This window comes from Myxocyprinus asiaticus, chromosome 16, assembly GCF_019703515.2.
Source record: "Myxocyprinus asiaticus isolate MX2 ecotype Aquarium Trade chromosome 16, UBuf_Myxa_2, whole genome shotgun sequence".
Taxonomy (NCBI): domain Eukaryota; kingdom Metazoa; phylum Chordata; class Actinopteri; order Cypriniformes; family Catostomidae; genus Myxocyprinus; species Myxocyprinus asiaticus.
The window spans coordinates 7,950,096-7,972,795 of NC_059359.1; the positions used below are offsets into that span (position 1 = coordinate 7,950,096).

The 22,700-nt window shown below is 39.6% G+C and overlaps 1 protein-coding gene across 21 annotated transcripts in view; it reads left to right on the top strand.

Moving 5' to 3' along the window:
- The window catches only part of LOC127454459 (regulating synaptic membrane exocytosis protein 2-like), a 222,145-nt gene that overhangs the window by 98,420 nt on the left and 101,025 nt on the right, over positions 1 to 22,700 (top strand). For 12 of the 21 annotated variants that reach the window (XM_051721658.1, XM_051721657.1, XM_051721659.1 and 9 more), the window contains 2 exons: positions 10,961 to 11,154; positions 16,739 to 16,858. In XM_051721658.1, coding sequence (XP_051577618.1) covers positions 10,961 to 11,154; positions 16,739 to 16,858 — 314 coding nt within the window. Of the gene's footprint in view, positions 1 to 10,726; positions 10,795 to 10,960; positions 11,155 to 16,738; positions 16,859 to 22,700 lie in introns of all 21 variants that reach the window. The other 9 variants (XM_051721664.1, XM_051721665.1, XM_051721675.1 and 6 more) reach the window with 1 other exon arrangement.

Consider the following 22,700-nt stretch of genomic DNA (forward strand, 5'->3'; position numbering starts at 1 on the left):
TGTTCGGGTTTGGAGGGTAGGGTGTCTGATTTCATGATGATATACATCAATCACAATGTTATGGAGCCCGGCACATGACATGTGGGTAAAAAAAAAAAAATACATATATATATTTATATATCGTGGCCACAAATTAAGAATTTGTTTTCACATCTGATTAAAATGCGAGCATGTATTATTAACTCATTCCCTTGTTTTAGTTAAATCATGGCCACGGTTTACTAATTCGTTCCCTTGTTTTAGTTAAATGTGACCAGTACGTTTGTCCATTTATTACTCTTGCTCCCCCCTTGTGAAACAGGCTACTTCGCTGTTACAGCCAACTCCCCCTTGAAGCCGTTGCCATATGCTCTTGATTGGTAAGTTAATAAACCTCCTTATCAGTTTGCTAAACAGTTTGCAACTGATCAACGATGAAGTTTATACTAGATCCCAAGTCTCCATACCGTCGCCGGTGAAGTCCCCTGGCTCTCAATTTTTTATTTAAGTGCCTCTCACTTAAAACGGTTCCATGCAATTCAAGGCTTTTGAAAATGTCACTATAACTCATTCCCAACTCAAAATAAAACTCAATCAAATTGTCTCTGTCCAAAACAGCAGCCATAGTTGTCTCTTCACTACACACAGTAAAAGGTAGATGGATTCATCAAATTGTGGGCACGAATTGGTAAAACGTGTCCACGATTGAACTAAAACGAGGGAACGAATGAATAAAACATGGCCACAATTGAACTAAAACGAGGGAATGAATTAATAAAACATGCTTACATATTAATAAGTTGTGGGAACGAATTCTTAATTTGTGGCCACGATATAAATAATTTTTTATATATTGCTTTTTAAAATTTTCCGATCAGATGGTTATTTCCTTTTAAAGCCGCTCTTAACCGGCAAAGTTTAAAATCTTGTTTTAGGGATGCATACAGGATGAATTAGCGTTTATTCCACAAATACGATGTGGTCACATGTGCTTTTGACCACATTCATATGTGTTTTAGTAATTCGATCACAAAATGTTTTAGACCACGTTTAGGCCTGTATTTAGCGCTGACCATTTGTGATCGGATCACTCGAAACACATCTTAATACCAGGTGTAAACGGGGTCTAAAACAAAATTCAAGTGAACTTTACAGATAAATAAGTGCGTATTTCTTAGTAGGAAAAAAAAGACATTTACTTTAATGTTCTTCTTTCAACCTCTCTATCATACAACACTTAGCGTGTTTACATGCACACCGATATGCTGATAACTACCAAAAATAAGCTTATTCAAAAAATCAGACAATGCAAGAAAACTCTGTTTAGATGAGACTTGAAATCATTGGGTTATTCTCTGCATATGATGTCAAAACGTAAAGAGACATGCGCATAACACTAGCACATATTCGATAAGCCAGTAAGAATGCCGATATAGGTGTTTACATGCAATGCAATATCGGGGTAATGAGCAAAAGTATCTAGAAAAAGATCGGTTTATGCTTAAACCATTTATGACCTTATCCCAATAAAGGAAAACCGTTTAAGGCTTTCACATGACCTTAAACGTTGTCGGTTTATTGAACATAATCAGTGTAAGAACATGTATGTAATTGTGCTCATTCTTTTGATTGTAGGATATCATGAAGCGTTTACATGCACACCAATATGCTGATAACTACCAAAAATCAGCGTATTCAAAAAAATCAAACAGCAAGAAATCAGCCTATTCAAAAAAATCAAACAGCAAGAAAACTAACATGAGACTTGAAATCATCGGATTATTCTCTGCTTTTGATGTTAAAACGTAAACAGGCATGCGCACAACAATCTACCTGTATTGATTGTTTATGACCTTACCCCGATTATAGGAAAGAGATTTAAGGTTTTTATATGACCACACAAGTTTTTAGAAAGATTGTGCATGTAAACGCACTCATTGGTAGCAAAGGATTCATCTATGCACACTTCAAAAATTGACCAGAAATAGGAATCTGAGTTGACAGCATGTTGCCCATACAGGTCTCAGACACAGATCCCTCCTTTTCCCATTGCATGCCAAGGGACACCAATCAGAGTGCATCTTCGGTTCAAGGCGAAGCTGTCTTATTCGAAACATTCACAGAGACAAATATCAATACTTATTTTATGATTGCACGCCATGTCGTTCTTTCCCGTCTCTCTCTCTCCGCTCCTGTCCCCTTCACTTGTAGTAAAAACAGCATCAATAATTAATGATCCAATTAATAGTTTACACTGGGTTTTTATTGAGTTGTCAGAGTGATGAAGAGCCATGCGCTAGCGGCCTGGGAGCTTTGCTCAGTCCTGAATCAGCACTTCAGTCTCCTGCTGAGAACACGAGAGAGAGCGAGAGGGAAATAGATGCCAGTAAGACCGCTGCGCTCACGCTTTTACTTACAGTCTGAAAAAAATGAGACACACCAGTGCTCCAGAAGAATAGCACAGCCCCTTTCTGTGTTTCTAATATTCTTAAGCATATTCAAGGCATGCATAGCTCTCTTTATGATACTAAATGGCTTGCTAGAGTCATACCAAATGGGCATTACATTCAGTGGATTTTTGTGTGTACTGCAGGAAGAGCTCTAGGCTGCTACCCAAATTACCCCTCTTTTCTGCATAAATTTTCATAAATCTGGTCTTTCTCTGTCATTACCACCGGCACTGGTGTTTTGAAGTTTCGTGTAACGAGTCTCATGTGTAGATCAGTGTCTTAGTTTTCAATCTGCTGTAAGGTTGGTTTCTCTGTACATCTAATGTTTAAGAAATGTCTAGCTGATCAGCAGCTGGGCTTATCCTAGGCATGAGTTGAACTCTTGCATAGGCCACAATTGATGTCATATCTAATGATAATATCATGTCTGCTAATGTCATATGTGATGATATCATGTCTGATGATGTCATACCTCATTAAGTCATACTGTATCTGGTGACGTCATATCTGCTGATGTTATATCCAAACTATGTCTTTGATGATGTCATATATAATGACGTCACATATGAGGATGTCAAATGACGGTAAATTTGATTGTTGTATCTGATGTGGTCATATTGAATACTACTGTATATCTGATGATATCATACCTCACTATGTCATGTCTGGTGATGTCACATGACCTTAAATTCTTTGTTGTTGTTTCTTATGTGATCATATAGAACAGTATATCTGACGTCATCATATCTGATGATGTCATTTGATGTTAGATTTGTTGTTGTATCTGATTTGGACATATAGAATACTGTATCTTATAACTTCATTATAGTATCATGACGTCATATGACAAAACTGAATGATTTATGTGGTCTTATTGAATGGTATATCTAATAACGTGATAACTGATGATGTCAAATGACATTAATTTGATGTTATATCTGATGTGGTCATATTGAATGATATATCTGATGACGTCAAATCTGATGATGTCATATGATGTTAAATTTAATGATGTTATAGCTGATATGGTCATATCTGATGATGTATCTGATAACGTCATGTCTGATGATGTCATATGACGTTAAATTTAATGGTATTGTATCTGATGTGGTCATATCGAATGGTATATCTGATCATATCATTGTAACAGATAAAGGTTGGGCAAGGAGGAGGCGGGAACTGGCTTAACAATCAACATAAACTTTTAATGCATAAATGAACTTAAACAATTAACTTAAACAAACATAAACAGACACACATGCAATGTGGCCACGTGTGTCTCTCTCTCTCTCTCTCTCGAATCGGCTGCCCCTTATCTCGCTCTCCCACTGATCAGCTGATTCAGCACCAGCCATGCTCCATCACGGCCCGGCCACACCTTCCTCCTTGTCACACTCCTCCCCTGCCCAATTCAGGCCAGGGTGCCCACGGCCTGACTAACTCCCCCACATCTCTGGGGGGGAGACGCTGTCCTTCCGGCCGTTCTGTCAGCCGGTGGTCCACCCCGCCTCCTGTCAAGCTGGGGGGAGAGACGAGGGGAGGCATGGGGAGAGGGAAAGGGCGAGCGGAGACACACAGAGAGAGAGGAGAGTGAGAAGAACTTGCTTGTTGGCTCACGGACGCGCTGTCGCTGGGTCCTCAACCGCTCCTCCGCCCTCTGGCGGGCGCCAGCTCGCTCCTCCCCTTCTCGGCAGACGGCCGCGTTTCCTCCAGCTTTTGGCGACATGAATTGTAATTTTGCAATATACAGTATGTAGGAAATCATGACCGCTCACATTAAAATTAAGACTCCAGTCAAATCAGTAACCTTATAAAAGCTGTTTTATGGATGGATAAGATGGCGCCACAGATGGCTCCTTCGGTGTGGAGCTCTCTAGCATTTTTGTTACTTTTGTTTGTTTGTCATGTTTTTTGTCACTCTTTCCAGATCAGTTTCAGGATGAACTGCTGAATATTCGACAGAGCATACCTGATAATTTTTTGCTGGTATTTTATTATTTTGACGTTTTATTAGACATCTTAGTTGGAGGTGCAGTGGTGCTCAACAAGCGAACCAAAAGACACACGCGAGGGAAGTGACCCGGCATGATTGTAAAGCTTTGTCAACACGGTTTTAGGACTCCGCTGCAGAGTATTCATCTGGCGAATGTCCGCTCCCAAGCCAACAAAACAGATGAACTGCTTCTGCTCACTCAAACAAATAAGGCCTTTCTAACTCCGCTGCTCTGTGTTTCACGGAAACCTGGCTGAATGAAGCCATCCCAGACACTGCATTTCATCTGCCGGGCATGCGGATCATATTGCGGAATCATCAGGGAAAACGAGAGGCGGTGGAACATGATTTTACATCAAGAAAAGTTGGTGTACAGATGTAACAGTGTTGAAGAAGATGTGCTGACCTAATTTAGAAGCACTCTTCATCAACTATAAGCCTTTCTACTCGCCGCGGGAGTTTTCCTCGTTCATTCTGGTGAGTGTTTATATCCTGCCACAAGCATGCATGAACGTAGCATTGCAACAGCTAGCTGATCATTTTTCATTTATTCATTTGATGCTTTTATCCAAAGCAACACACAAAAGAGGAATACATTATAAGCGAATCATCTTATGGAGACAAAAGTGAAAAGTGCTTTATTACAAAGTTTCATTAACATCAGAATAGTAGTATTCAAGACAGATTAAAATGCATCAAGAATTTTTTATTTTATTTGTTATTTTTTGTGACTGGTTAAGTGCTCATGGAAAAGATGTGTTTTTAGCCGTTTTGTGAAGACAGAAAATGAGTCAGCTTCTCGGATGGAGTTGGGAAGGTCATTCCACCAACGTGGTGCGATGAAACCAAAAATCCAGGAAAGTGTTTTGGTGCCTCTTTGTGTTGATACAACAAGGTGCCGTTCCTTAGCCAACTGCAGGTTTCTGGTGGGAATGTAGCTCTGCAGAAATGATTTTAGGTATGCTGGAGCAGACCCAGTGACTGTTCTGTATGCCAGCATCAGAGCCTTGAATTTGATACCGGCAGCCAGTGAAGAGGATCAAGGAGTGCTGTAACATGCTCTCTCTTTGGTTCATTAAAGACCAGACGTGCTGCTGCATTCTGGATCATTGCAAGGGTTTAATTGTGCATGCAGGGAGGCCTGCAATGAGAGTGTTACAGTAGTCTAGTCTAGTTATGACAAGTGACTGACAAGAAGTTGTGTGGCATGTTCAGAGAGGGAAGGGTCTTATCTTGCTGATATCGTAGAGTGTAAATCTACATGATCGTGCTGCCTTTGAGATGTAGTCTGTGAAATTTAGTTGGTTATCGATGGTTACCCCTAGATTTCTGACTGTTTTGGAGGGCGTTACTGTAGTTGAATCCAGCTGCATGGTGATGTAGTGTTCAACAGCAGGGTTCACTGGAAAGACAAGGAGCTCAGTCTTGGCTGGGTTGCAAGTGGTTCCTTCATCCAGGCCAAGATGTCTGCCAAACAGGCAGAGATTCGAGCAGTCATTGTGGTGTCGTTGGGCTGGAAAGACAAGTAGAGCTGTGTGCCATCGGTGTAGCAATGGTAAGAGAAACCATGTGCCTGAATTATCCCAGTGATGTTGTGTATATAGAGAAGAGAAGTGGCCCAAGCACTGAGCCCTAAGGTACCCCAGTAAGTAGCTGATGTGACTTGGACACCTCACCTCTGCAGGCTACATTGAAGGACCTACCTGAGAGATAGGAATTAAATCAGTCAAGCACAGTTCCTGTGATGCCCAGAGTAGAGATGGTGGAGAGTAGGATCTGATGGTTGACTGTGTCAGAGGCTGCAGAATGGTCCAGTAGAATCAGGACGGATGATCTGGATCTAGCTTTCGCCTGTCTCAGCGACTCAGTGACAGACAGCAGGGCAGTCTCGGTGGAGTGTCCACTTTTCAAGCCTGACTGATTGTCATCCAGCAGCTTGTTCTGTGAGAGATAGGCAGAGATCTGGAGTGGTGGTGGTGTAGTGGACTAAAGCACTGAACTGGTAAGTGGAAGGTTGTTGGTTCAATCCCCACAGCCACCACCATTGTGTCCTTGAGCAAGGCACTTAACTCCAGGTTGCTCCAGGGGGATTGTCCCTGTAATAAGGGCACTGTAATTCGCTTTGGATAAAAATGTCTGCCAAATGCATAAATGTAAATGTAGATCTGAATGAAAACTGTCCTTTCAAGTGTTTTCACCATGAATTGGATGAGAGAGACAGGTTTTTCAGCAACAGAGCCTGCTTAAATGTAGTGGGAAAAATGCCTGTAAGTAGAGATGAGTTAATTATGTGTGTGAGTGCAGGTAGAATGGATGGAGAGATGGCCTGGAGAAGGTGGGAAGGAATGGGGTCAAGGGAACAGGTGGTGGGGTGGTTGGAGAGGTGGAGTTTAGAGACCTCTGTGTCAGTCAGAGGAGAGAACATAGAGACAGAAGAGCTGCACACAGGAGGCAGATGTTTGACAGGGTGTGGTGCTGAGAATGTATTGCTGATGGCTGTAACCTTATTAGTAAACAATTTGGCACATTACTGACATCTGCTGTCAGTAATGTGTCAGGCGGTGGAGGAGGAGGACAGATAAGTGTGTTGAATGTTCTAAACAAGCTGCAAGTGTCTGTGGTGCTGTTGATCTTGTTCTGGTAATAGGAAGTTTTGGCAGACATTACGTTATCTGAAAAAGTTGCAAGCAGAGACTGATACTTACCCAGATCTGCTGGATCTTTCAATTTCTGCCATCTCCTCTCAGCCACCTGAGGTCAGTCCGATGTTCATGAAGGACATCAGAGAGCCAGGGGCTGGGTGGTGTCATATGTGCTGGCCTAGAGGAGAGAGGACAGATGCTGTCTAGACAGGTTGTTAAAGCAGAGCTTGGTGTGTCTGTGGCCATGTTTACATCCAGGGTGGAAAATAAGTTTTGTGTGGGAGGAGAGGTAGAGACAGCAGTGATCATATTACAGACATAGAGCAACAACACCCGGACTCACTTATTATTATTCTGGGAGATTTTAATAAAGCAAACCTCACCCGTGAACTGCCAAAATACAAACAACACATCACATGCCCCACCAGAGACAGAAATATACTGGATCACTGCTACACCACTGTAAAGGATGCATATCGCTCTGTCCCACTTGCAGCTTTAGGACTCTCTGATCACTGTCTGGTTAATCTCCTCCCAACCTACAAGCAGAAACTAAAATCAGCCAAGCCTGTAGTAAGGACTGTAAAATTATGTACCAATGAAGCAGAGCTGGAACTACAAGCCTGCTATGACTGCACTGATTGGAGTGTTTTTGAGGCCGCAGCCACAGACCTGGATGAGCTCATAGATACTGTGACATCATATACAGTATCAGTTTCTATGAGGATATGTGCATCCCTACTAGGACATTTTTATCATTCAATAATGATAAACCATGGTTTACAGGAAAACTCAGACAGCTTCATCATGCCAAAGAGGATGCTTACAGAAGTGGGGAAAAAATATTGTACAACCAGGCCAGGAACACACTGATTAAGGAAATCAGAGTGGCTAAAATAAGCTACTCTGAAAAGCTGAAAAACCATTTTTCAGCCAATGATCCTGCATCTGTGAGGAAAGGCCTGAAAAGCATCACCAAGTACAAGACATCTCTCCCTGGCTCTGTAGAGAGTCAACTAATGGTTGATGAACTGAATGTGTTTTATTGCAGGTTTGAAAAGCCCAGTCTCACACCCCTCCCATGCTCTGATCTTCACTTCACACACCAACACCTCCTGGAACCCCCCTCCTCCGCCCTCCTGCTACTCAATCTGCACTTATGATCTTTGAGGAGGATGTGTGCCAGGTATTTCGAAAACAAAAGTCTAGGAAAGCTTCAGGCCCAGAGGGTGTTTCACCTGCCTGTCTGAAAGTCTGCACTGACCAACTGGCCCCCATCTTCACACAGATCTCCAATTGATCATTGGAGCAGTGTGAAGTTCCCTGATGCTTCAAATGCTCCACCATCATTCCGGTCCCCATACAACCCAAAATCACAGGACTTAATGACTACAGACCTGTCGCTCTCACATCTGTGGTCATGAAGTCATTTGGGAGATTGGTTTTGGGCTACCTGAAGGACAACACTGGACCCCTGCTGGACCCCCTTCAGTTTGCTTTCTGAGCAAACAGGTCTGTGAATGATCCTGTCAATATGGGACTGCAACGCCTTGACATACCTGGGACTTAAGCAAGGATCCTATTTGTGGGCTTCAGTTCAGCCTTCAATACCATCATGCCTGATCTTCTCTTGACCAAACTGACCCAGCTCTCCATGCTCACTCCAATCTGTCGATGGATCACCAGCTTTCTGACAGAGAGGCAACAGCTAGTGAGACTGAGGAAACTCACATCCGGGACCTTCACTATTAGCACTGGTGCTCCTCAGGGATGCGTTCTCTCTCCACTGCTCTTCTTCCTGTACACGAATGACTGCATTGCAAAAGACCCCACTGTCAAGCTCCTGAAGTTTGCAGACGACGCCACAGTCATCAGCCTCATCCACGACGGTGACGAGTCCGCATACAGACAGGAGGTTGATCAGCTGGCTGTCTAGTGCGGTCACAACAACCTTGAGCTGAACATGCTCAAAACAGTGGAGATGATAGTGGACTTCAGGAGAAATCCCTCCACACTCCCCCCTCACCATCCTGAACAGCACTGTGGGAGCAGTGGAGTCATTCAGGTTCCTGGGCTCTACAATCTCTCAGGACCTGAAGTGGGACACCCACATATACTCTATTGTGAAGAAGACTCAGCAGAGGTTGTACTTCCTTTGCCAGCTGAGGAAGTTCAACCTGCCACAGGAGCTGCTGACACAGTTCTACTCGGCCGTCATTGAGTCTGTCCTTTGTACATCTATAACTGTCTGGTTTGGTTCAGCCACCAAATCAGAGAGAAGGAAACTACAATGGACAGTCAGGACTGCTGAGAGGATTATTGGTGCCCCCCTTCCCACCCTCCAAGACCTATACATCTCCAGAGTGAGGAAATATGCAGGTAGAATCACTCTGGTCCCCACACACCCTGCCTATTCTCTCTTTGAACTGTTGCCCTCTGACCAGCACTACAGAGCACTGAGCACCAGGACATCCAGGCACAAGAACAGTTTTTACCCTCAGGCCATTTTCCTCATGAACAATTAAACTGCCTCAGGACTCCCCCATAGTTCAATAATGTAAATACATATGTACATATGTAAATTCACATATTTAGTTCAATAACTGTACATACCCCTACCTTGCACATACAATACCACATGCACATGTACATACGCCATTCTGTTATATGTCCTATTATTTGTATGTCTATTTATACTCTTACCTTGTTTTATATTCTGTGTCTCACTGCAATGTTCTGTGTGCACTTGTTTCTCCTATCACCCCAAAACATTCCTTGTGTATGTGAAAACACTTGGCAATAAAGCTCATTCTGATTCTGATTCTGATTATTCTACATGGAGAGGGTCCGCACACGGGGGCTGCCATGTTAGAATCACATGACCAGCCGAATACTACTAGCTTAATTTCAGTAACCGTCCTGTTATTTGACACTTTCACTCATTGATTAAAGTAATCATGACTGACTGTGAATACTAAATTTCTACAGTGGCATCTGAAACTGAAAACTCTTGATTTTGAATGATGCTGCATCCAAGCCACTAGGTGTCAGTGTAAGTCCAAGATGACACAAAGACAAAAGTTACTGAGTGCACCTTTAGTGATGCTATATCTAATGACATCATATCACTATCCAAGCAGGAGCACAGTTTAGGAAATTTAAATGGCATAAAGTGCCTACTTCATTTTAGACTGAAGTGAAGTCTGACTGAACTTGCATTGCATTTCTTTTCCCCCTCAAGTTTTAAATTAAGTGTAGTACTGCCCAATACCTATATCTTTTCAGATCTTATTAGTCAGGCTTTAAAGATAGCGACTTCAGCCATGTTTCTGTGAGCAGTGCAACCTTTTGAACTCTTATGTACAGTAGGTTTCTATTATGACATATTCTGCAATTCTTTTTGTTCTTGTTCCTTGCCTGAATTGCTATTAACATAAAAATATAGAACATGAGTGTTACAATCCATGTGCAATCTGTATGTGTAAAGTATATGAATATGTCCTACACATTTAACAGTATGACTGTTAAACAGTATGAGTGAATGTAGTGTTTTTCCCCCACATGTCTTTTTCTTTTGTCCTCACAAACTACCTCTGCTCTCTGTTGTATGTGTGTGTACTGCGATTTGTTCCGCTCTCTCTCTCTGTGTGTGACACTCGCAGGGGATTTGGATGGCCACTGGTGGGATCACACAACGTGGCATAACAGCGATGCTTCCTCCTTGTCTTTGGTGAGACAGGCGGAGTCTAGTGTCCAACCTCTCTCTCTCTCTCTCTCTCTCTCTCTCTCACACTCTCACTCTCTCTCTGTCACTCTTTGTCATTTCATGGTTCTTTTGATTTATTTTCACCTCTGCATGTCTTTTGTTTCTTTCTGTTTTTATCCCATGTTTGTAGGGGACAGTCAAAGGGGAAAAAGACAAACTTTTGAGCAGTCACACACCTTATCTGAGGGCCAAAAGAAAATGGTGCGCTTTGGGGGCCACTCTTTGGAAGAAGATGCTGAGTGGTGTGAACCCCAGGTTAAAGACTCTGGGGTTGATACGTGCAGTAGCACGACTCTAAATGAGGAGCATAGCCATAGTGAGAAGGTACTGAGCCCTCTCTAGCCTGCATTTGTTGGATTTTATTTAATCTGGTTTTTGTTTTTGCTACATTTTGTTTCCATTCTCATTTGTTCTTTGTTTTAATGTCACCAATAACAGGTGAGATGTTGGTTTGATTTCTGTTTTGGTATTAAATGGATAGTTCACCCAAACATGAAAGTTCTGTCGTCAATTACTCACACTCATGTTGTTTCAAACCTGTTTGACTTTCTTTCTGCTGTGGAACAAAAGAAGAGATCATTTGAAGAATGATTACGCTGCTCTTTCCCATACAATGAAAGTGTATGGTGACCAGGGGCTGTCAAGCTACAAAAAGGACAAAAAGCACCATAAAAGCACAATAAAAGTAGTCCATACGTATGGGACCCCTTAGGGGATATGGAGGGAATTTAAGGGTTTTGCGTTCCCTTAAAGTTGTTTTGCAATCGCCCCAATTTTGGGGGGTTTCCTAGCAATAGCTTTATCCATACTTTACGAAAATTAACGTTTTGGTTAAGACTGTAACCTTAGTTCCCTGAAAGGAGGGAACATGACACTGCGTCAGTAGCTGACACTATGGGAAACTCCTCCTAGGAGTGACAATCTCTGAAGCCCTATAAAATAACACCAATCAGTCTGCAAATAGCGCTTGATGCTCCACTACTGATGCGTGCATCATGGTGGGCATATAAACCAGAGCACAATGCCATTTTATCAGGATTTTTCGACTGAAGGGAGGAGACCTAGATCTCTAGGTCCCTTAACAGCGAGAAATCAGTAGTGCGGCAAGCTTATGCAGTGTCTTGTTACCAGAATGTTCCCTTTCCAGCCGGTCACTTCGACACTGCGTCAGTAGCTGATGCTATGTGATATGCGATGGATAATTTATACCATCATGCCATGCTACTGATTTACATGCACGAGAAAATGCCTACAAGCCAGCAGGGTAGTTAAAAAGGCATTGACATAGTCTCCCCATTATATTAAACAATATGAAGGAAAAGAGAGAAACCTCAATAACCGTTCATGGTTGGGAAGTATAACAACTAGTCATACTGGGTAGCGATACATGATACATCCTTACTGTAGTGGTGGAAAGAGGGAAACAGAACGATCACTGACCGACAAAATAATGTAATGCCAGTAGCCAATGGGGTAGTGAGACATTAAATACATTGCTCTTCATACTGGGAAGAGTAAAAGAATGATATGGTCATGAGACCAGCAGTTTTTTACCTCAGAAGCCGCAGAAGGAGTGTTGCGGGAGGAGAGGGCAGCGGCTTCGACTTCTAGAACAAAAGTGAACCGAGAGCAAAGAGTCTTGATTTTCATGCGTTCACAGTGTATGCAATCAGTTTTAACGAGCACAGCTTATATTGAGCAAACAGAGGGATATATATGCCCGTCAGACAGAGGGATATATCGCTCACATGAAAAACATATGAAAAACACCATCTTGAAAAAAGTTGTTAAGCAAACAGCTCTTTTATGAGCTTTGCACTAACGCTGAAGATATAAAGGATACGCTGTAAGACGGAACACAGGCAGGGAGATATAAAATAATTCACTTGCTGTTAAGGTGTGCAGATTCAACAACGAATTGAAAATTTGGGCATCCGAAGCACAAGAGAGTCTTTTGCAAGAGAAGCAAAGAGAAAAAGTATGTTGAAATGGCTCTGCGCTTCAGTTTATATGCCGTGAAGGAGTATGCATGAGGGGCAGAGCACTGATCGGCATTTGCAAAAAGATTGGCATAATTTTATAGGACTTCAGAGATCGTCACTCCTGGGAGGAGTTTCCCATAGCGTCAGCTACTGACACAGCATTGAAGTGACCGACTTGAAAAGGAACCATGCTTTCCCTCAGTAACTATAGTTCTACTATAGTATTTATAGTAAAACATAACCATAAAATTGACTATGGTTCTACTACAGTAACATATTTAACCATAACATAACCATAACCATACATAACCATAACTGTAAAACCGTATGAATAATACAGGAAAACCAAAACTGTGGTAAATAAAATTCATAATCATTCTGCCAAAAAAAAAAAAAAGAGAAAAGTTTAATACAGTTTTACTATAGCAACACCATGTTTAATTTGTGGTAGAAGTACCATAATTTGACTGTAGTAAAACTGCAGTAACCATTTTTGTGGTAAGAACCATGGTTTTAAAAACCTATATATTAAATATAGTAAATATTTAGTAAAACTATAGTAAAACTAATAATGTTACTTTTTTGTCAGAATGATTATGATTTTTATTTTGTTCTATGTGTTTTGGTTTTCTTGTATTATTTCTGTGGTTTTACCACAAAATCATGGTCAAAATATGGTTACTGTAGTCAAATCATGGTATATTTTGTGGTTATGGTTGTACTACAAATACCATAGTTCAACTGTTGTTACTGTAGTAAAAACATGCTTAATTTAAAAGTTAAGGGATGGATAAAGCTATTGCGAGAGAACCCAAAATGATTGTGAAGGAACTCAAAACGTATTGCAAGGGAATGCAAATTTTTTTGTAAGAAAATAAATTACCTCCCTGTCCCCTAAGGACCTCTGTACGTACGACTTGAAGTCTTTTTTTTTTTTTTTTAAGCCATACAATATATTTGTGTGAGGAAGAGACTGAATTTTAGGTCCATATATTCAAACTTGCCATGACATGATCATTCACATTACACCCAAAAACCAGTGGCATTCTGCATCAGTGATGTCAAACCTGGGGCACCATATTTTAATGTAAAAACTTACACAAATAATATTTTAATTTTCAAATAATAACTTACATTTCAGTCTGGTCCTCACACAAAGTTATCATATGGCTTCAGAAGATTTGAAATTTACGTTGTAGAATAATATGTGTTATATGGACTACTTTAGTGTTTTTGCCCTTTTTAGAGATTGACAGTCCCTGGTCACTATATGCTTTAATTGTATATAAAAGAGCTGCATTAACATTCTTTATTGTGCATTGTTCCATGGAAGAAAGTTTGTCGTAGGGGTTTTGCAATGACAAGAGGATAAGTAAAAGATGACAAACTTTTGATTTTTGAGTGAACTATCCCTTTAATTGTGGGCTTTTTTTCTGAGTTAATTTTGATTTCTTTTTTCTGTGGCAATAACTGGGGAGCCTCTTGCTTGCTCTGTTACTGTTTGCTTCTTAGCCACAGCTGCCATAGTTGACATTGCAGCGAAGCACTCCACCATGTGACTGTCTGTTTGTCATGGCACTTAGAGAATGTGGGTTCCCCCTTCGGCTGCATGCCCTCTCAGCGTCAGTCGCTGTAGGGCACCAGACCCCTCACTGGTTAGATTCCTTACTCCTTCCCCTCTCCCACCCAACACAATCTAAGAGATGCGCTCAGAAACACTCACTCGCTCGAAGACGGCCAGCTAGGATTTGCTTTTGCCACAAAGTTTGTTTTTCTTTTTTCCCTTACACTGTTATATTCCTTTGCACTCCATCTACAGATCATGTGATTCCACCATTTGTGTTCCGTGCTGTTCTCCTAGCTTTCAGTTTGAACATTGTGATGTTTCTTCTGTCTTCCATTATTCAGGCTTGTATTTGCGGGATGTGATGCTGGGGTTTGGCTGTGGTGATGGAGGCTGTGGTCTCTTTCTGGGACTGAGGGCTTTTCTCTGCATGTGATGGGTGCATGTCACTCCCAACAAAAAGTTCACACAAACTTTTCTGCACCTAGAACCACATTGGACAAAAATATTATGAAAAAATTAAAGGAATGTTCCGGATTTAGTACGAGTTAAGCTGTATGGACAGCATCTGTGACTTGCAATCATTTACCACAGAAAGAAAAAAAAAATCTCTCCTCTATCTTTACAGTTATGCACTTACAATGGAACTCTATATGGGGCAAGGCATTGCACTGTGATAAATGTTAAAATACACACCATTTCGAAAGTTTAGCCACAGGTTTATATATGTTAACATGTGATCATTGCACTTATTTCCATTACTTCAATGGTAACATTCAAAAGATATGAGGAAAGATACTACAAAGAAAAGAAATAAGGGAGAATCTACAGTCAGCCGGTCATTATCACAAAATAAACCCTGACAGGGTGGTCAGGACCCTGATGCGGAATTGAGGGATGTTGTATCACCCTGAAGGGCTTTATTTGACCATAATGACTGACTGACTGTATATTATTCTACATATGACACTGCTACTATTATTTCATGTCCATTTATAAATGGACATGAAATAATAATTTGAGTTATGTTATTATGTGAAAAAAAGAGACTGCAGAGTCTCCAGAAACACTGAATTCTACCTACGTTTTTGCAGTTAAGTTTTGTTGGTGTTTATTTTGTGTAAATTACCTCATTACATGACTACCTGCCAAATAAAGAAATAAATGGACATAAAATATTGATTTGAGTTAAAATTGTTTTTAACTGTAGAGATCTCAGAGTGATACGAGAAATAGGACAGATGACTCAGCATACTCAATTTATCCCAGGATGTGCGGTGGTTTTTCAGAAATATCAGACTGCTGGATGGTGCATCTGACCATCCAGAATTGAATTTTCTAGAGAACCATGTAATAATGTGTAATAACTATCCATAAATTACTGTCTACATGGAACAAACTCCACTGACATGAATTATGTTGGCAACGCATAACCAGAAGTTCATCCACATAAAAAGGTAGTCCTACTGATTAAAGGCATACAGCACAAATATAATTTTTGTATGGAGGAACTATTATAAATGCTTTAACAAAAATAAGAGCTACACATTTCTGTTTTAAAACTGTCAGGAATGCCTTATATGCCCACAGGCTTCCATTACAAGTGCATTACTGTAAACATTATTGTACTATAAGCAATTTTTGTTTGTTTTTACAACCTGCAGTGATAATCAACAGCATTTCACAGATGCTGTCCATATAGCTTAACTTAATTTAAACCAGAAACATTACTTTAACACGTTACCTATTTCATCAGATTCATATTTGAAAATTGGGCATTGTCATATTTGTAACACATTTTTTTTGAAAATATTCACATTTACTTTGATAGAATTTGATATTGGAACATAGTAGAGCTAGGGATAGTTTACTCAAAAATAGAAATTCTGTCGTCATGTACTCACCCTCAAGCTTGGGTGGAAGATTTTCAGTGAATAACTACTGTTGTTTGGCTTCAGAGGACTTGGAATACAGCACACAAGTCATATCAACTATTTTTATGGTGCTTTTTCTCCATTTTTGGAGCTTGGCACCTTTTTTTTACCATCCATTCATGTTCCATTCATCGTATGGAAAAGAGCAACATGAATATTCCTCCAAGCCTCTGCTTTTTTGTTCCAAAAAAAGGGGGGTGGGGGGGAGCCATACAGGTTTGGAACGACATGTAGGGTGAGTAAATAATGACAGAACTTACATTTTTGTTTGAACTATCCCTTTAAGAGTCTAGGAAATAAAAACATGAAATGAAAAAAGAGTTTGTGTGAAATTCTATTTGAAATTCATCTCAGCCATCCCCACACAATTATAGGCATTGTTCTCAGTGTTCTGGACTGATGTTTTTTTTGTGGCTTTGACCTGACAGCACCCGGTCACATGGCAGCCCTCCAAAGATGGAGATCGACTCATCGGCAGAATTCTGCTCAACAAGACCATGAAGGACAGCAGCGTTCCCCGTGACTCTGGAGCTCTTCTGGGACTGAAAGTGAGTTACTCGGTCGCTTGTCTGTACATGCCCTCTGCGTGTTGCATTTGATCTCACTTTGATTGTGAAATATCACACAGTTATGTATTTCATAAATGGCACCCTGCTAAAAAACAAAACAACTCAAACCAATCAAAACTAGTCTGCTGGTTAAAGATGGTCTAGAGTTCTGAAAGTTATAATATGTTTTCAGCATACATGAAGCTCTTTTATCTCAAAATATGGAAAATTTGATTCCTCATGATATGAACCGGGTTCAGTACAAGCTATATTGACAGCATTTGTGTCATAGTTTTGATTGTCACAGAAAATAACTTTGATTCATCCCTGCAAAACATGCTATTACAGTGAGGCTCTCATAGTAAGTAAATGGAAATACAGTACATGCACTTCGAGGTTTTAAAAGCTTAAATGGAAAGCTTGTTTTTTTTGTTAAAGCACTTTCATGGATTCTTCTGCAGAGTGGAGAGAAACAGAGAATCGCTACTGATAACTAACTTTCTGAATGGCTGACTCTGTGTCAGCTCAGTGCTACCGTGTGCATTATATCTGTTACCAGCAGCCGTTTGTCAAACACACACACACACACTGAAATCACCCTAGGCTCTATGCCACTCATTATATAAAGCCATCTTTATCCAGGAGGCAGCATGTAATCTTCTTTGTATGTTTAAAATGGGCTTCCATTAGTGGGGATTTGATTTGTATGATGCTCATGAGTGATTGGTCATGTGGTTTACGGAACAGACCCTCCAGGCCTTTTCCAACACTCGCCTCTTTCAGCACCATGGACAAGTCCCTGATAAATAATATACACATAGCAAACTCAATGCAACTTATACAGTTTATTTCTAAATAGATAATACTTTCTATACAGTTACCTTTTGAACTGTAGTATCACAGCACAGTCAATCGCCATAACTTTAAAAGCCATGAATAATAAAATAAATTCATGTAAAATTCATGTTGCTTATGTAATGATTAGCAACATAGAACTTGTATTAAAAAAACATAAACTTGTCACTTGTAAGCAACATAAAACTTGTACTTTAGTACTGTTGTCACAATACCAAAATGATAGTAGTTGATTTACGTAAATACCATTTATATATCTCAATTCTCAATACCAACATTGATACCACAACAGAAAAATATATGCTACTGAACACTCATTTAAAAAGTTATATATTAATATACATATTAACAAAATAAATGAAAACAATGGCATGCAGACTTCAAGTATTTCTTAATTAATTAAACAGTGCTTCAGGCTTTTCAAATAATTGCTTAAGTAAATGGTTAAGTACTTTTGATAAACTGTAATACAAAAGGGAAAAAAATGAAGAAATAATAAACAGAATTAGATAAATAATAAATAAGTGTAATAAGTATTTACAGAAATTAGTAAAAAGTTATACTGTGTGTGTGTGTGTGTGTGTGTGTGTGTGTGTGTGTGTGTATATATATACAGGTGCATCTCAATAAATTAGAATGCCGTGGAAAAGTTCATTTATTTCAGTAATTCAACTCAAATTGTGAAACTCGTGTATTAAATAAATTCAATGCACACAGACTGAAGTAGTTTAAGTCTTTGGTTCTTTTTATTGTGATGATTTTGGCTCACATTTAACAAAAACCCACCAATTCACTATCTCAAAAAATTAGAATACATCATAAGACCAATAAAAAAAAACATTTTTAGTGAATTGTTGGCCTTCTGGAAAGTATGTTCATTTACTGTATATGTACTCAATACTTGGTAGGGGCTCCTTTTGCTTTAATTACTGCCTCAATTCGGCGTGGCATGGAGGTGATCAGTTTGTGGCACTGCTGTGGTGGTATGGAAGCCCAGGTTTCTTTGACAGTGGCCTTCAGCTCATCTGCATTTTTTGGTCTCTTGTTTCTCATTTTCCTCTTGACAATACCCCATAGATTCTCTATGGGGTTCAGGTCTGTTGAGTTTGCTGGCCAGTCAAGCACACCAACACCATGGTCATTTAACCACCTTTTGGTGCTTTTGGCAGTGTGGGCAGGTGCCAAATCCTGCTGGAAAATGAAATCAGCATCTTTAAAAAGCTGGTCAGCAGAAGGAAGCATGAAGTGCTCCAAAATTTCTTGGTAAACGGGTGCAGTGACTTTGCTTTTCAAAAAACACAATGGACCAACACCAGCAGATGACATTGCACCCCAAATCATCACAGACTGTGGAAACTTAACACTGGACTTCAAGCAACTTGGGCTATGAGCTTCTCCACCCTTCCTCCAGACTCTAGGACCTTGGTTTCCAAATGAAATACAAAACTTGCTCTCATCTGAAAAGAGGACTTTGGACCACTGGGCAACAGTCCAGTTCTTCTTCTCCTTAGCCCAGGTAAGATGCCTCTGACGTTGTCTGTGGTTCAGGAGTGGCTTAACAAGAGGAATACGACAACTGTAGCCAAATTCCTTGACATGTCTGTGTGTGGTGGCTCTTGATGCCTTGACCCCAGCCTCAGTCCATTCCTTGTGAAGTTCACCCAAATTCTTGAATCGATTTTGCTGGACAATCATAAGGCTGCGGTTCTCTCGGTTGGTTGTGCATCTTTTTCTTCAACACTTTTTCCTTCCACTCAACTTTCTGTTAACATGCTTGAATACAGCACTCTGTGAACAGCCAGCTTCTTTGGCAATGAATGTTTGTGGCTTACCCTCCTTGTGAAGTGTGTCAATGATTGTCTTCTGGACAACTGTCAGATCAGCAGTCTTCCCCATGATTGTGTAGCCTAGTGAACCAAACTGAGAGACCATTTTGAAGGCTCAGGAAACCTTTGCAGGTGTTTTGAGTTGATTAGCTGATTGGCATGTCACCATATTCTAATTTTTTGAGATAGTGAATTGGTGGGTTTTTGTTAAATGTGAGCCAAAATCATCACAATAAAAAGAACCAAAGACTTAAACTACTTCAGTCTGTGTGCATTGAATTTATTTAATACACGAGTTTCACAATTTGAGTTGAATTTCTGAAATAAATGAACTTTTCCACGACATTCTAATTTATTGAGATGCACCTGTATATATATACACATATATATATATATATATATATATATATATATATATACATATATATAGTGTTTCAGTATATAGTGGTCTCAGTCGATTAAAATATTTAATTCACTATAAATGATTTTTCATAGTTAATCGTGAATAATAACAGATTTTGAAAGTGTTAAAATTTTGCTCTATATAGACTTCTTTTGCTGTCAAAATGCATTTAGTTCCTTCGTAAAAAAAAAAATATATATATATATATATATATATATATATATATATATATATATATATATATATATATATATTTAACAATAATGTTTTATTAACATTTTCCAAACAAAGCATTCCACAGTACAGTATAAAGATACAAGTGTCATAAATTCAAGTAACATTAAATGTTTTCCAAAGTCTAATTGAATTATTAATTGAATTATCTAGTCCCCGTAATTTGCGTTTCCATTGCAATGGGCATTAAATCTCTTTAACCCTCATCCTTCACAATATTAATAATGGTTATCCACTTTTACAGCAATCGTGAAGCTGCATTCACATGATTTTCCGCTTTGAACTACAAATGAAAAGCGCTTGCAGAGACCGTCATGTTTTGCCTTTGTTTTTCTAATAATTACTTAAGCAAACAGTTAGTAAAAAGATTAAGAAAAAATAAATAAATAAATGAAGAAATACTAAATACAGAATAGATGTAAGAAAAATAAGTAGAATAAATATTTACAGAAATTATTTAAAAAAGTGTAAATTAACTAATATATATATATATATATATATATATATATATATATATATATATATATATATATATATATATATATATATACACATATACATATACACTGCGTGCACAATTATTAGGCAAGTGAGTATTCTGATCTTATCATTATTTCCATGCAAATTTTCCAACTCCAAACCATATAAACTTGAATGCTTATTGGATTCAATCATTTTCAGGTGATATAAATTTGTGTAATGAGGGAGGGTGTGGCGAAAGGGTCTAACACCTAATATCAAGGTGTGCATAATTATTAGGCAGCTTCATTACCTTTAATGAAGTTAAAAAATTGTAAAATGCCTTTCAGACGGATGCAACACTCTTGAAATAGCTAAACTATTGATGCGTGACCACTCAACAATCAAACGTTTTGTTGCGAATAGTCAACTGGGGCGCAAAAAATGCATGGAGAAGAAAAGGCACAAATGAACTGCATAAGACTTGGGAAGAATTAAACATGAAGCTACCAGGAACCCATTATCCTCCAGTGCCACCATATTCCATATCTACAACCTACCTGGAGTTTCCAGAAGTACAAGGTGTCAAGTGCTCAGAGACATGGCCAAGGTCAAGAAGGCTGAAACACGACCACCACTGAATAAGATTCACAAGTTGAAGCATCAAGATTGGGCAAAGAAATACCTGAAGACAGATTTTTCAAAGGTTTTATGGACCGATGAAATGAGAGTGACTCTTGATGGACCAGATGGATGGGCCCATGGCTGGATCACTAATGGACACAGGGCACCATTTGGAGTCAGGCGCCAGCAAGGTGGAGGAGGGGTACTGGTGTGGGCTGCTATCATTAAGGATGAGGTAGTTGGACCTTTTCGAGTTGAAGATGGACTGAAACTCAACTCTCAAACCTACTGCCAGTTTCTTTTTCTGAAGAAAAGTACTTTCTTCAAGCAGTGGTACAGGAAGAAGACCTTAGCATTCAAGAAGGCCATGATCTCTATGCAGGACAATGCTCCATCACATGCATCCAAGTACTCCACTGCTTGGCTAGCCAGTAAGGGCCTCAAAGATGCCCAAATAATGACTTGGCCCCCTTCCTCACCTGACTTAAATCCTACTGAGAACTTGTGGGCCCTTTTCAAATATGAGATTTACAGTGAGGGAAGACAATACACCTCTTTGAACAGCATTTGTGAGGCTGTGGTTGCTGCTTCAGCAAAAGTTGATCGTGAACAGATCAAGAAACTGACAGATTCCATGGATGGAAGGCTCATGGCAATTATTGAAAAGAAGGGTGGCTATATTTGTCACTGAATATTTTTGAAAGGCCAAAAATGTTATTTAATTGTCATTTTGTGTTACTTATTTGTTGCTCTTACTCTAAAAATTGAGAATAAACAGTTGAGTTGGGAGAAATTATTTTTGTAATTTAGTTGTCTAATAATTGTGCACACAAATAGTTGCCTAATAATTGTGCACACTTATATATTCCCCTGAGAAAGACAAAACTCAATTTCCTTTGTTAAACATTAAGTTTTGAGGTTCAATAACATTTTGGATTGACTGAGAGCATTGTGTTTGTTCAACAATAAAATGAATCCTGAGGAATACAGTTTGCCTAGTAATTGTGCACGCAGTGTATATACTGATCAGCCAGAATAGCATTCTGAGATGATATTCTTCTCACCACAATTGTACAGAGCGGTTATCAGAGTTACTGTAGACTTTGTCAGTTCGAACTAGTCTGGCCATTCTCCATTGACCTCTTTCATCAACAAGGCATTTCTGTGCACAGAACTGCCCCTCACTGGATGTTTTTTGTTTTGTTTTTGGCACCATTCTGAGTAAATTCTAGAGACTGTTGTGTGTGAAAATCACAGGAGATCAACAGTTACAGAAATACTCAAACCAGCCCATCTGGCACCAACAATCATCCATGCGATTATCTAATCAGCCAATCGTGTGTCAGCAGTGCATAAATTCATGCAGATACAGGTCAGGAGCTTCAGTGAATGTTCACATCAACCATCAGAATGGGGAAAAATGTGATCTCAGTGATTTGGA